The sequence below is a fragment of the Nyctereutes procyonoides genome, unplaced genomic scaffold (assembly GCF_905146905.1).
Source record: "Nyctereutes procyonoides isolate TBG_1078 unplaced genomic scaffold, NYPRO_anot_genome, whole genome shotgun sequence".
Lineage (NCBI taxonomy): Eukaryota > Metazoa > Chordata > Mammalia > Carnivora > Canidae > Nyctereutes > Nyctereutes procyonoides.
The window spans coordinates 16,383,076-16,396,796 of record NW_026575134.1 but is presented as its reverse complement, the minus strand read 5'-3'; the positions used below and the strand labels follow the sequence as shown (position 1 = coordinate 16,396,796).

Genomic DNA, 13,721 nt, shown 5'->3' with positions numbered 1-13,721 from the left:
GAGAGCTCTTTGTCCTGAATGCCATCAGCCAGAAAGCTGGATGGTATTCAAATTAGCCAGAAGCTGGACTCTAATGCAGACACTTTCTTCTTCCAAGAGCTGAGGTCCAAGACAATATTGATACACTGGGAGCTTCAAAATACTGCTCACTTTGTGATATTAAAGAAAACCTTTATTTCTCACATGTGGCTTTACCATGACTTTCATAGTGATGTTTTGTAGAGCCTCGATATTCTAGTCATTGCAGGAAATACACACCACCTGCTGCTCCTCAGCTTCATGGCAAGCCGTACTATCTATTTGGGAGAGCTGTGGTTGGGTCAAAGTTTCGGAAAAGCATCAGGGTGGAAGGCAGTGGTGGTGGTGAGGACTACAGGGCTGTACTGCTATGTGGCCAGCTTGTGATGGGCGGAAAGTAGGATGAGATTGCTATTAGGATAGAAACACAGATAAATTCTCATGGCAAACGAGAGATGCCTCAGAAGGTGAACCCTACAGAGCAGAACTAACAGCTGAGAAGAACAACAGATTAGAGAACCTCTCCTAAAGAGCAGAATTTAATCAAGGCAACTTTCTTGTCCTGGACATTGCTCACGGAGGAGGGAGTCCTAATAAGAAGTTATCTTGTTTACTTTTAGAATTCCTATTGGCCATTGGCTGCTATGTGCTTACCACTTCTCTCCCCACAACCCACCCGTTTTTTTTGAGTGGAAGTAGCTATTGTTATTATCCTGTTAGTGTCTCACCACTGTATGTTAGATATGGATAATTGTCTTTTTAGTTCATAGGCCTCTAGATCAAGAGAAGCCATATCTGGGGAGCCATGGCCATACCCTGCCCTGACAAAGATCATGAGATCAGTGACTTAGTGCTTGATGCTGTGATGGGATGACACTTGGGAGGTCTTGGGGGAAGAGTGAATGCATCTGGCTATGGGAGAAATGTGAATCACTAGGGCTAGGACAAACTATCATAGATTGTTACAATAATGCTCCCCCAATGAATCACACCTCCTTGTGTACATGTTCCTCTGCAATCTGACTTTTCTGCATTTCCTATCAAAAAAGGGAGTCTGTTTTCCCACATTTTGAATCTAGACTGGCCTTGTGCCTTGCCTTGACCTATAGGATGTCACAAATAAAATAGTCTTGCATCTTTTACTGCTATTCTCTTGGAACTCTAGAACCATCAACTGTGAAAAATATTGGGCTGAAGATGATAAAGAGAGAAATGTCCTGCGGAGCCCACACACTAACCAACCCACTGATTATATGCAGTTACATGATGGATCCTAGATAGAGCAGCAGCAGAACTACCCAGATAATCCACAAACCATGAGAAAGTCAATCGTTGTTGCTTTTGTTTGGAGACACAAGTTTTGGAGAGACAGGTTGCATAGCAATAGAAAACTGTACAAATATTATCCTAGGCTGTACTCAGTAATAGAAACAAAGGGTAAGGATGATTTTTTTAAAAAAAGTAATGTATCTGGGCGCCTGGGTTGGCCAGTTGGTTAAGCATCTGACTCTTGGTTTCAGCTCAGGGGCTCAGGTTCTGATCTCAGGGTCTTGAGATCTAGTTCTGAGATCTAGGCTCAGCACTCAGCAGGGAGTCGTGTAGGATTCTCTCTCTCCCTCTGTTCCTCCCTGATTTGAGCTCTCTCTCTCTCTCAAATAAATAAATAAAATCTTAAATAAAATCAAATAGAAAGTAATGCATCTATGCATCCCTGACTCCTTTTTACTTCTACTGCTTAAGAGATGACAAGATCTAGAACAGCTGCCTTAGATCAAGAGATGAAAGTGTTATGCTCAGAATGGCTGAACCATAATGTCAGCTCTGAACTGCTCACCTCTGGACTGTGATATGAGAAAGAATTTCTATCTTGTTTAAGCTTCTTTAAGCATTTATATTTGTTTCCCTGTTATAGTAGCTGGGCCTGTGTCCTACCTAAGACACGGTGCAAGTCAAATTCTTAAATTTCATCAAAGAAGGCCAACACATCAACATTGCCACCTACATATCAAGTCATCTGAGTCTCTCTTTAATATACTACAAAGAACACTGACTGGCTGATAAAGACAAAGAATTACTTACAAGTAGACTTAGATCCACTGACTGACAAACTCTTTCCTGGAATAATTGGTATTTATAGATTATGCTTCAAAAGTTAACAGAGAACCCAGAAACGTGAACATCCTTGACTAAACAAGTTCTCTCCCTACCTGGGAAGTTTGTCTACCAAAGTCTGTGGTGTAATTTTTGAGAGATGCACACCTAAGTAATGAGGGAAGCAGAGAATATAACCAGCTTATCTAGCTAGATGGTGCACAGTAAGTTTGGTGATCAATTAGGGGACAAAATGGTCTCCAAGGGGATGCCTGGGTGGCTCAGTGTTTTGGCAGCTGCCTTTGGCCCTGGACATGATCCTGGGGTCCGGGGATCGAGTCCCACGTCGGGCTCCCTGCATGGAGCCTGCTTCTCCCTCTGCCTGTGTCTCTGCCTCTCTCTCTCTCTCTCTCTGTGTGTGTGTCCCTCATGAATAAATAAATAAAATCTTAAAAAAAAAAGAATAGTCTCCAAGGACTTCATGAATAAACCACTCCTGTAGATTGCTAAGCTTTTACCACTGTATCAGTCAGGATGATATCAGTTATTCCGTGGTGACAAACTATCCCTGATCTCAGTGGCTTAACTCAACAAAAGTTTATTTCTTGTTTATGCAAGGATGTCCAGTATAGATTGGTGAGGAAGACTGCTTGTTGTAGACAGAGACCCCGACTGATGTAAACTATATCTCAAAACATGCTTTCATAAAGCAGAGAACATGGCAAAATGCACACAGACTCTTAAAAATCAAACATTTCATTTCCATACGCATTTTATTAGGCCATGTCAAACTTTAAAAGGTATGAGGAAAATATAATCCTACTATATTCTAGTAAGGAAGGAAGTTGGAAATATTGCTGAGTGGCACTAATGAATATTCCAAGTGTATATTAAGTCACAACCAGAAAGCTGTACAAGTAGATTTATATCATCTAGGCTCTGCAGAAATGCCTTGAGTTGGTCACAATTTGATGTTACATTCTGGGATTCAATTAAGAAGTGTTCGCTTGAAGAATGTTTCTTTATCTTCCATGAAACCATAGAGTTAAAGATACTGATCTCTGTGTTAGCTACTTTATCTGGCATAAGGAGACCTATATATGCTATAAATTTATTCTAGAATACTGAGCATGGGAAAAAACTGTATCTTTTTCTTAAAAATCAGAATGCATTTTTTTCCCTTTTTACCCAAACATGAGAATTAAATGACCTGGCATCTTCTCCCTTTATCCTAGCTGTTAGAAAACCAAGGGTTAAATTTATTGCCCTATGAATGAACGAGTTCACTTTCAGATTTTTGTTTTCCATTTATCTATTTCTCTGCCAGCTGATTTGTAATCTTTCTATTATTTTAATAGTCGCTTAAAGGGATCTTTCATATTACAGGAGATCTCAAATTGTCCACACAGGGGGGCATTAAATTATCCCAAATCTCTATAAAGCGAAAATCAGACACAATAACGTCTTATGACTCTCTTAGCCTTTAACCTCTTTTGTTCACTGCTGTACTCCCACTGCTCAGAAAGGTGCTCAATAAATATTCACTGTATGAATGAATAAATGAGCGAATCTGTTTCCCAAGCATGCATGGCCATATGTGCATGTGCGCCCATGCATGCCCCCCACCCCCACTTTAGGAATTTTGCCCCAGGGCTCTTTCCCTCAGGAGTTATTTTGTGAATAGATGTAGCCAGACTATATGCATTCTTGTAGGTTACTGAAATGATGACACTGAGATAAATATATGCTCCCAAGAAATAACGCCCATGGTGCGTAGTAAGAATGGTCACTTTACCTGGATGCAAGAGACCTTGGGATAATGATGGTGATTCTTGTCCATTCTTCAAAGTCTCCCGTGTGATACATGGTGGGCTCACTTAGTTCCCTGGAGTTTCCTTCACATCCTTTGCCTGCAGAAGCTGGGTAACAGCCTTCTTTCACCAGAAACCAGGACATACCAGCATCGTGAGAGTACTGAAGAAGAACCGGGGCAGCACTGCTGAACTGATTGGCACACCCTATGTTTAGCTGTCAAAAGGAAGACAGAGTTATACAAGGTCTTGGTTTCAAGTTATCACTTTAACACATTAGGTGCTACAGCAGCCAGGGCTCTTTCTACTGATTGCCTTATATTCACAATGATAAGACTCGTAGCTCACTTCCAACCAAGACTCTTCCATGGGTTATAGAAATCTTTAGGTGAGCCACAGGTGCTTTTAAAGAAAATCTAAACCAGTTGCCATTTAGTGGATCTCTTGGAATTACAGAAGGGAAAAGAGAAGCATGGGATCTGTGGTGTTGGAGCAAGGGACAAAATCCAAGAAGTCAAGAGATGATTTTCTTCTCTTATGCCAGGCATACAAACAGAGGGAAGTAGAAGATGAAGAGCTATCCTCTTCTGAATACAAAGGTTACCTGAAGAGAGGGCTATCCTCCCTGCTTTTTTTTTTCCCTCCCTGCTTTTAGCGGAACAAACATCTTTATTTTCTTGCCAAAGCTCAGTTAGAAATTGTTGCCAACTTAGATGAAAAAGCTAAATTTTTGCCACTGTATCAAATAAGCAAAATAATCTGGAAATAAAACTATTGTTCTGTGTACTCATGTAGGGGAATGTCATCATAGGATTAATAACATAAAAAAACTTGAAAAAAAAGCAACTTAAATCCCAATGCCCTAGCACAAGTGTTTTTATTTTTTCTATTTTCTCTTCTAAAATTTATAAAGAAGTATTTTTTGGGTCATACAGTTGAACCTATCACACTCCTAGAACTTTCTATTTTGTATTTAATCTATTATTTTATTATTATACGCAGCCTTGCAAAGAATGTTAATTTTTTTCTTTAGTTGAACTATTATCACCAGATAAATTTCTACCAGTAGTATTACGGAGTCAAAATGTAGAAACATTTAACATTTTTTATTTATATGTGTTCATTTTTAATCAATTGGGTTCAATTAATCACTTTTACCACAGCTTTGAATATTATTCAAGTTTAAAACAGCTTCTTTGGGATCCCTGGGTGGCGCAGCGGTTTAGCGCCTGCCTTTGGCCCAGGGCCGATCCTGGAGACCCAGGATCGAATCCCACGTCGGGCTTCTGGTGTATGGAGCCTGCTTCTCCCTCTGCCTGTGTCTCTGCCTCTCTCTCTCACTGTGTGCCTATCATAAATAAAAACAACAACAACAAAAAAAAAAAAACAGCTTCTTTCTAAATTGGTAAATGTATAAATGATTTTATTACTGTTACAGTTTATATTTTTTGGTATTATAAATGTCATACTTTTTTCCTGATATTTATTTAATTATGTCATCTTAAATGATCTATTCATATCTTATTTCATTTGTTGATGGGAGCCACCATAGAATTTTATTGTATAAGACGATAGATAAGATTTGTCCAATTTTGTAGAAAAACAAATTGAAGTAAGCACACAAAGGAGCATGATCATGACCAAAGAATAAAGGATGAAGGAAAGGTAGGGCTGGAGGCAAATAATATTGGCCCAGAGCTCAGGTGGTCAACCAGTTCATTCTTGTGACTATACCTTGATCTGGTCTTTCAGAAGAAGATTCTATATTTTCCTTATTCCCATACTCACAGCTAGAAAACATCTCTCAGAAGGATTTATAATTGAACTTGTAGAAATTTTATTGTGATACATTTATTCAAGTTTATATAGTTCAATGTCAACAATATAAGCAAAGACTTGACAATCTTGGATTCATGATTAAACTCTTCTAACAGAAATTCCTCTTATTACACATAAGCAAGCATAATTTTCAGTTGGTATGTGGTGACAGGAGTTACAAGAGGCACACACAGCTTTTTCATCATAGACCTATTATGACCGTCGTCGTTTCTAAAGTAGGCAAGTTGATGGAACCTTCAGTTCTCTGACAAGTCTGTGCCTTTTTAAATTTACCATTTAGTCTGCCTCTTAACTGTCAGTGTTTTCTAGTATTCAATTCTTGGCTTTCTTATCTTTTTAGTCTATACCTGCTCCTAAATCTCATTCACAATCATCATTTCAAATCTCTTCTGAATACCTGTAACTCCTAGATTGAACTCCTCTCTAGCTCTCTGGAAATGTCTATAACTGATTCCTACACATTTCCCCTTCAGGGATCCACATGCATCCCTGGTTCCACAGTCCAAGTCTGTTCTCATCATGCACCACTCTTACACAAATCCTCCTCTGATTGTATCTCCAATTTCAATGACTGGAGCCAGAAATGTGGGAGTCATTTTAAACTCCATTCTATCATCCAACAGGTCACCAGAACCTGTTGACTATGCCCCTTTAATATCTCTCAGATCCATCTCCCTATTTTTATAATCCCATGCAACGCCTTAATCTGGCTTCCTCATTTCTTACTGTGATGACTGCTCTAGCATGCTTTCTTTGCTCAGAATATATTCCACTATCTGAGCACTCTTCTCTGCCTTCTCTACCTGCACACAATCCTCATTATCTTTTACAATGGATCATTGCAAAAGCTCTGCCCTTGCCTTTGCCACTGTATTCCCAACAGAGTCACCAGATTCTTTAAAAGCCTGAGTCAGAGTCTGTGACTCTTCTGCTAGTCATTTTATTCAGAGTAGAAGTCCAAGTCTGATTTTCTTTCTTCTACCTGTCTCCCCATTTTTCTCTTTCTCTGTGCTCTAGACACAATGGCATCCTTGTGATTTTCTGAATTTTTCCAAGCACACTCCTGATTCAAGGCCTCTGTGCTTTCTGTTCCCTATGCCTGGAATGTTTTTCCCAGATAGCTGCATGACTCACACTTTTAGCTTTCATAGGTCTCAGCTTAAAAGTCATTTTATTGGTGAGGGAACTTGACAACCCTTTATAAAATAATAACTACCCTGCACCACCCTAGTCTACACTCTCTGTTCTTATTTATTTCCATAGCCTACAACAAATCCTGGTATATAGTAAAGGCTTTATAAATATTTGTTGAATAAATGAATACATGTACTTACTGATTACAGTTTCTTCTCCTGTTAAGTCAACAGCCATACTGCTGCCAGAATGATCTTTCTAAAACAGGTCTGATTCTTGCACTTAATGTATTAAAAATCTCCCATGACTCTTTGCTCTTGGGTTAATGTCCAAATGGTTTAGTGTTTCATATAAAACCAGTTAGGATCAACTTTCTTTCTTATCTCTGTGGCACATACTCCAAGCTCCAAAAAATTTCTATTTTTTTCCAAAAAATTTCTAAATTGTCTACTCTCATTTGCCTTTTCATGTATTTTCATATATTTGTACATTAGGTTCCCTCTAACTGGAATTCTTCTCCCTCCATTGTTCATTGGGCAAAATTTGTATTTCCAGAGACTTTTCATTTCAACTTATCTATCCATCCACCCATCCATCCATCCATCCAACCATCCCATCCATTCAACTAACAGATGTTTTTGGAGTACCTGCTACATGCCAGGCACTATGCCAGGTACTCTCATAGCATCCAGAGCCCATTTCTACTACAATACTCCTGTGATCAGGACTGTTCTCTTTTCTGGCTCACTTGCTAGTTTCTGTACTCCTTGAGGGTTATGGCCATATTTTTCATGTCTATATTCCTAGCAACTAGTGTTTAACAAATGGCATGCAATTACAAAAACTGTACCAGCACTGTGTACAAATGACACCAAGTTCTTGTCACAGATTCCAAATACACATTAATCATCAATCCCCAAATGACCCATAATACATATCAACTATCAACTAACGGCCACAATCAGAAGTTTTCTGCTGGTGTGATTTGAGAATTGAGATTTTTATTAGGCATTGTGCATTCCTGCTGGTTGTTTAAGTACTTAGAACATTTAATACTATTTTCTTAATTTAGACTTTTTAAACACCAGAATACCACCTTGCAGATTTTAATACCTACACTGCCATGACTTTGCGACTCATTAAATCAAGAAGTTGTCAGGTGAGAAACAGCATATTATTCCAGCCAACACGTTTGCTATTGCTGTTATTTTGTTCCCATTTAAAGGCAGTACCAACAAATTATACCAAGTCATATACTGCTATTAATGTTCTTAATTGTAGTTTAGCACCAAACTCTAAACAGAGAAGGATAACATTTCACTAATCATTTTATTTATGACTAACTTCCTTGTTTACAGACCTGTGGAAATTATATTTGAAGAGCTGCCTATAAACATCTGATCTCTTTAATAATTCCATTTGTAAATTATTTAGCATCTGCATCCTGCCGTTATGTAAGGACCATGTAGTTGTGCTAGCTCATTAAAACTGCATTACTTTCGACCCCAGAATTCACCAATGGGATTTTATTATAAACAAAATGAAATTTTGATTAGGCTTCTAAAAGAAGAGCTTGTCAAAGTAAATACTTGCTACACACATTGACATGTTATCACAGTGCTGAAAAACAGCAAGCTTTTAAGAGAACAATGATAATTAAGGTACAAATTTACTGAATCAAAGGAAGGGAAATTGTTTGAAAATCATACAGTAAAAACACAAAACAACTCCTAAGTCTAAAAAAATACCTGTAAACTGAAAAAGAGAACTTCTTACTTGCCATTCAGAAGCACAGAATTCATGAAGTCAGAATGAGATTGAAAATCTAAAAGTCAATTTTCAAACTGACCAGCTTTTCTCCTTGTGGGCACAGCTAAATAAAGAGCTTTGCCAGTCCAAGACTGTCAAAGATTTGTTCAAGTGAGTCCCTTCCTTAAAAGAGAGTGTGAAAAATTGTGTCCTTTCAATTTCACATAGGAGTCTGGAGGGTGCTCTGCTCTTTGACCTGCCCTGGGAAGAGATCTGTGCAGAAGTACCTTGAACTGTAGTACGTATCCAGGTTTCAAAGTCAAATCTCGAGTTACTGCAAATCGATCCCCGTCTGATTTTCCAAATACCATGGCCGATGGCGTGGCAGAGCAGAAAGTCTCATTTTTAACCATTCCTTCATTAGCCAACATCAACCAAACACTCATTTGATTCATTGGGTAATCAAAAGCTGGCTTCTCATAAAAGTTCTAATAGAAACAATACAGACAACACAGGAAGGCAATTTGATAAGCTTTGAAAACAAGAAAGGAATTTTCAGTTCATAATATGCAGGGCCATGTACCATTTTATTTCTAGGATAATACAGCTGAATCTCTAAATTATTATTATTATTATTTTTACGTCACAAACCTTTCTTTCCTGATGATTTGACAACCGAAAATATTTTGCCACTGTGTATGTAATTTTATAAACACAGTAATGATGTGTTTGATGTCTTGGCTAGCCTTCCTAGTCTTTTAAAAAAATACATATATCTAAATATTCTTGGGAACTAGTAGCATAGAGAGATAACAGAACAATGAAGTGCAAACCAGAAAAGTAAGTACAAACACTGAAACTTGTGTCACTTATAAAACTTAATGTTCCCATTTAAAGGCAGTCAAGCACTAAATCTTTGGGGGAAGTGAGAAGTTCTTGAATCCCATCTACTTTACAATCCTGTCTTCTCAGAGTTCAGACATAAGAAAGATACCTGGGGTAAAGTTGGGTTCACAATTGGGATGACCTGCTTTTGCTTCTCTGACAGGATGATGATGTCATCCAACGCCCACTGGTCGTAGCCCTCCCCTGAGAACACAGGCTGCCACCAGCGGAACCTGGTACAAGGGGTCTTAGCAGCAGCTGGGAGCTCCAGGTAGACGAATCTGCATAAAAGCAAATCATTTATGATGGTAAGGGAAAAGCTGTGTTCCTCTCAGCAGCTGTTAAAATAACAAGAGTAGTAACAAGAGAAAGTTTAGTTTCGTTTGAGCTCTTGATTTTTTGAAAAGTTTCTAAGTTTGTTTTGTTGAAAGATTTATTTGAGAGAGAGAGAGAGAGAGAGAGAGAGAGAGAGGGAAAGAGAGTGAGCGAGCATGCACACAAGCAGGGGGAAGGGGCAGAGGGAGAAGGAGAAGCAGATTCCCTACTGAGCAGGAAGCCTGATGTGGGGCTCGATCCCAGGACCCTGAGATCATGACCTGAGCTGAAGGCAGACTCTTAACCAACTGAGCTACCCAGGTGTTCCCCAAAATTTCCAAGTTCAGACCAATCGACAGGTTTAAAGTTGTTAAGTGCATTTAGTCCTGGTCATGTTTATTCCATTTGTTTTATTTTATTTTTAAAAAGTTTTATTTATTTATTCATGAGAGACACACAGAGAGAGGCAGAGACACAGGCAGAGGGAGAAGCAGGCTGCTCGCACGGAGCCCATGGAGGACTCGATCCCAGGACCCAGGATCATGCCCTGAGCTGAAAGCAGATGCTCAACCACTAAGCCACCCAGGCGTCCCATGTTTATTCCATTTCGAATTGTATCTTTTTGCAGCAAATATTTCTACTAAATTTGATTTACTGAACAGTCTTTTGATGACCATGACAATGGCATCACATTTTTAAGAAATACCTCAAAAAAACTGTTCCTTTGTACGTTATTACATTAAAATAGCATTAAAAATTTTCCCAAAGCAATTCTAACTGTGCATTAATATGCATTAATAATGAAATAGGAAAATCACCCATAATCTTCTCCACAGGGTTGACCTCTGTCAACATTTTGATGTATATCACGGAAGTATGTAATCTTTTACAGAGGTGAGATATACGTATAATTCGGTATCTGACAGTTTAAAATTTCATATTATATCATAAGCACATTCTCATGTCAGTATAATTATTTCTTAAGATAATTTTATTGTCTATGTATTTTCATGATACAGACATATTGTTTATTTGACTTTTCTGTCATAAATGATTCTATAACGAAAATCTCTATGCTTAAAGCATTACCTATACCTCAGTTTATTTCTTTAGGGAAGATTCCTAGAAATGGAATTATTAGGTTGAAAAAGCTACTCATGTTTAAGGCTCTTGCATTTTCCAAAATTTCCTCCTGGAAGAGTCATACAGTTTGCAGAAAGACATGAGAGCACCTGTCTTGCTGCTCCCATATGGAGAGAACACTGGTGTTATCATTAAAAAATGACCGCCAGACTGTTGAAAAATGATCTCTCTTTTATTGCAACAGAGGTTGGCTATTACTCATATTTTATTAAACCTCTAGATTTCCTCTTTTGTAACATCAAACTCATTTCTTTTACCCATTTTTAAAATTGGGATCTTAGTGGTGCTCTTGATAATCTGTATAAGCTCTTCAGAGGAACATCAATCCTCAGTTTCTCATATTGGCTGCAAATATTTTATTTTTTTCTCTTTCACTGTTTTCTTTGATAGAGATGTGTTACACGTGTACGTAGTTTTATGTTGGCATGTAGTATATTTCTAGGTAAGTAGCCCTCTTCTCTGTTAATTCTTCCATTGAATTTGTGTTTAGGAAATTTAAATCTCACTTAATGTTTAAATCTTTAACCAGTCTTTAACAGTTTTTGATGGGGTAAGGTAATGACCTAAATGGATAATTTTCCCCCAGAGCCTGCCCATTTTTTTCTAACACTGCTTGATTCAATAACCATTTCTTTCTCATTGATAGTTCATGCATTTTTTTAAAAAAAAGATTTCATTTATTTATTTGAAAGAGTGTGCACATGGGCATGAGAGAAAGTGAGAGAGAGAGAGAGAGAGAGGGGAGAGAGAGCACGAGCAGGGGGAGGAGCAGAGAAAGCAGCAGACTCCCTGCTGAGCCGGGCTCTATCCCAGGACCTTGGGATCATGACTTGAGCCAAAGGCAGATGCTTAACTGACCCAGCCATACAGGCGCCCCAGCATTCGTCTTTTCTTAATATACAAGTATTTACATGTATTTGAGTCAATTTCTATGTCATCCACTTGGCCTCATTGTTTGTTCTGTTTATCCATGCACCATTTAAATTATTTAGGTTACAAAATGTGTTTTAATATCATATAGGGGGCAGCCCCTGTGGCGCAGCGGTTTGGCACCTCCTGCAGCCTGGGGTGTGATCCTGGAGACCGGGGATCGAGTCCTACATCCGGCTTCCTGCATGGAGCCTGCTTCTCCCTCTGCCTGTGTCTCTGCCTCTCTCTCTCTCTCTCTCTCTCTCTGAATAAATAAATAAATCTTTTTTAAAAATTTTTATTTATTTATGATAGTCACACATAGAGAGAGAGAGAGAGAGAGAGAGAGGCAGAGACACAGGCAGAGGCAGAAGCAGTCTCCATGCACCGGGAGCCCAATGTGGGATTCGATCCCGGGTCTCCAGGATCGCGCCCTGGGCCAAAGGCAGGCGCCAAACCGCTGCACCACCCAGGGATCCTAAATAAATAAATCTTAAAAAAAATATCATATAGGACATTCATCTATTTTTTCCCCCAGAAGGTTAAGCGATTTTTGCCAATTTATATTTCCAGATATAAAGTTCTCCCAAGAATACCACTAAGATTTTGACTGGAATTGCATGAAACAAATGAAGAGAGATCTTCATATCACAATATTTACTTTTCCTATCCAGAGACACTGTATTATTTTCCATTTATTTGTTTTATTTTATATCTCTGAGGGAAGTTTTGAAGTTTCGTAGTTCTTTACAGAGATGCTCAGTATTTATTGTTTGTTAAAGTCATGCCTTTTATTTACGTATTTGCCACTCTGAATGGGATTTTTTTCCTGATATCTCCCCACTCAAAATTTTCCAACCATTTTAGTGTCATAGAACTCTTTGAGAATGTGGTGAAATATTCTGGCCCTAAAGAAAAATTCCTATAAATAAAAATGGAATATTTCTGAAATTTGAAGAAGTTATTGAATTTTTGTTTGTCTACATAGTAATCTAGTCACTTTACTGGTTGTTGAATAATTTCCAGATTGACCATGATCATGTTTGGAAAAAATGATCTGAATTATTTTAAATTGTTGTTTAAACTAGTTTGGCATCATTATCAATTCCCTTTCTCCTGTCCCGGGGGAAATCTCACCACTTTCTGTCTCCTACACACCGTTTCTGACATTCTCCCTGGATGGTATGTCTCTTGTTTTACCCAGCTGCCTCTCCTCTGGTTTTTGCCTCTCTCTGTGTCCCTTAGAGGAAATATTTTTAGTTCTGTCTGCATGACTCCTTGTGTTCTATTGTGGAAAGTTATGTCACCTTTAAGTGACTCAATGTTTTAAACCAACAAACTTAGCAACCTTGAAGTTAGCAAACAACTATATGTTAGACAGTATGTTCAAATATATTTAATATGTAAGAATTGGATCTATATAGTCTTCAATAATATTTTCCTTCAATAAAAAAGGTCCAGCTGTAAAATGCAAAATAAGATGTTAAAACTTGAAATGGGTGATGGTCAACATATTAAGAAAAACTCTGTTGGGATGTCTGGGTGGCTCAGTGGTTGAGCATCTGCATTCAGCTCAGGGCATGATCCAGGGTTCCTGGGATCGAGTCCTGCATCAGGCTCCCTGAGGGGAGCTGGCTTCTCCCTCTGCCTGTGTCTCTGCCACTCTCTTTGTGTCTCTCATGAATAAATAAATAAAATCTTAAAAAAAAGAAAAACTCTGTCTTTATGTGAAGGTGCAAATACTGAGATTATAAAATGGAATACTCTAAAAGTGAAATCCCTGAATAGATTGTAATGGCACATATAAAACATAAAGTATAAATACAG

The 13,721-nt window shown here is 38.3% G+C and overlaps 1 protein-coding gene across 2 annotated transcripts in view; it reads right to left on the bottom strand.

Annotated features, from left to right (window-relative positions):
- The window catches only part of RELN (reelin), a 479,257-nt gene that overhangs the window by 104,471 nt on the left and 361,065 nt on the right, over positions 1–13,721 (bottom strand). For both annotated transcript variants that reach the window (XM_055301120.1, XM_055301121.1), the window contains 3 exons: positions 9,637–9,808; positions 8,930–9,130; positions 3,905–4,137 (listed from right to left, as the gene is read on the bottom strand). In XM_055301120.1, the coding sequence (XP_055157095.1) occupies positions 3,905–4,137; positions 8,930–9,130; positions 9,637–9,808 (606 nt within the window). The remainder of the gene's footprint in view (positions 1–3,904; positions 4,138–8,929; positions 9,131–9,636; positions 9,809–13,721) is intronic.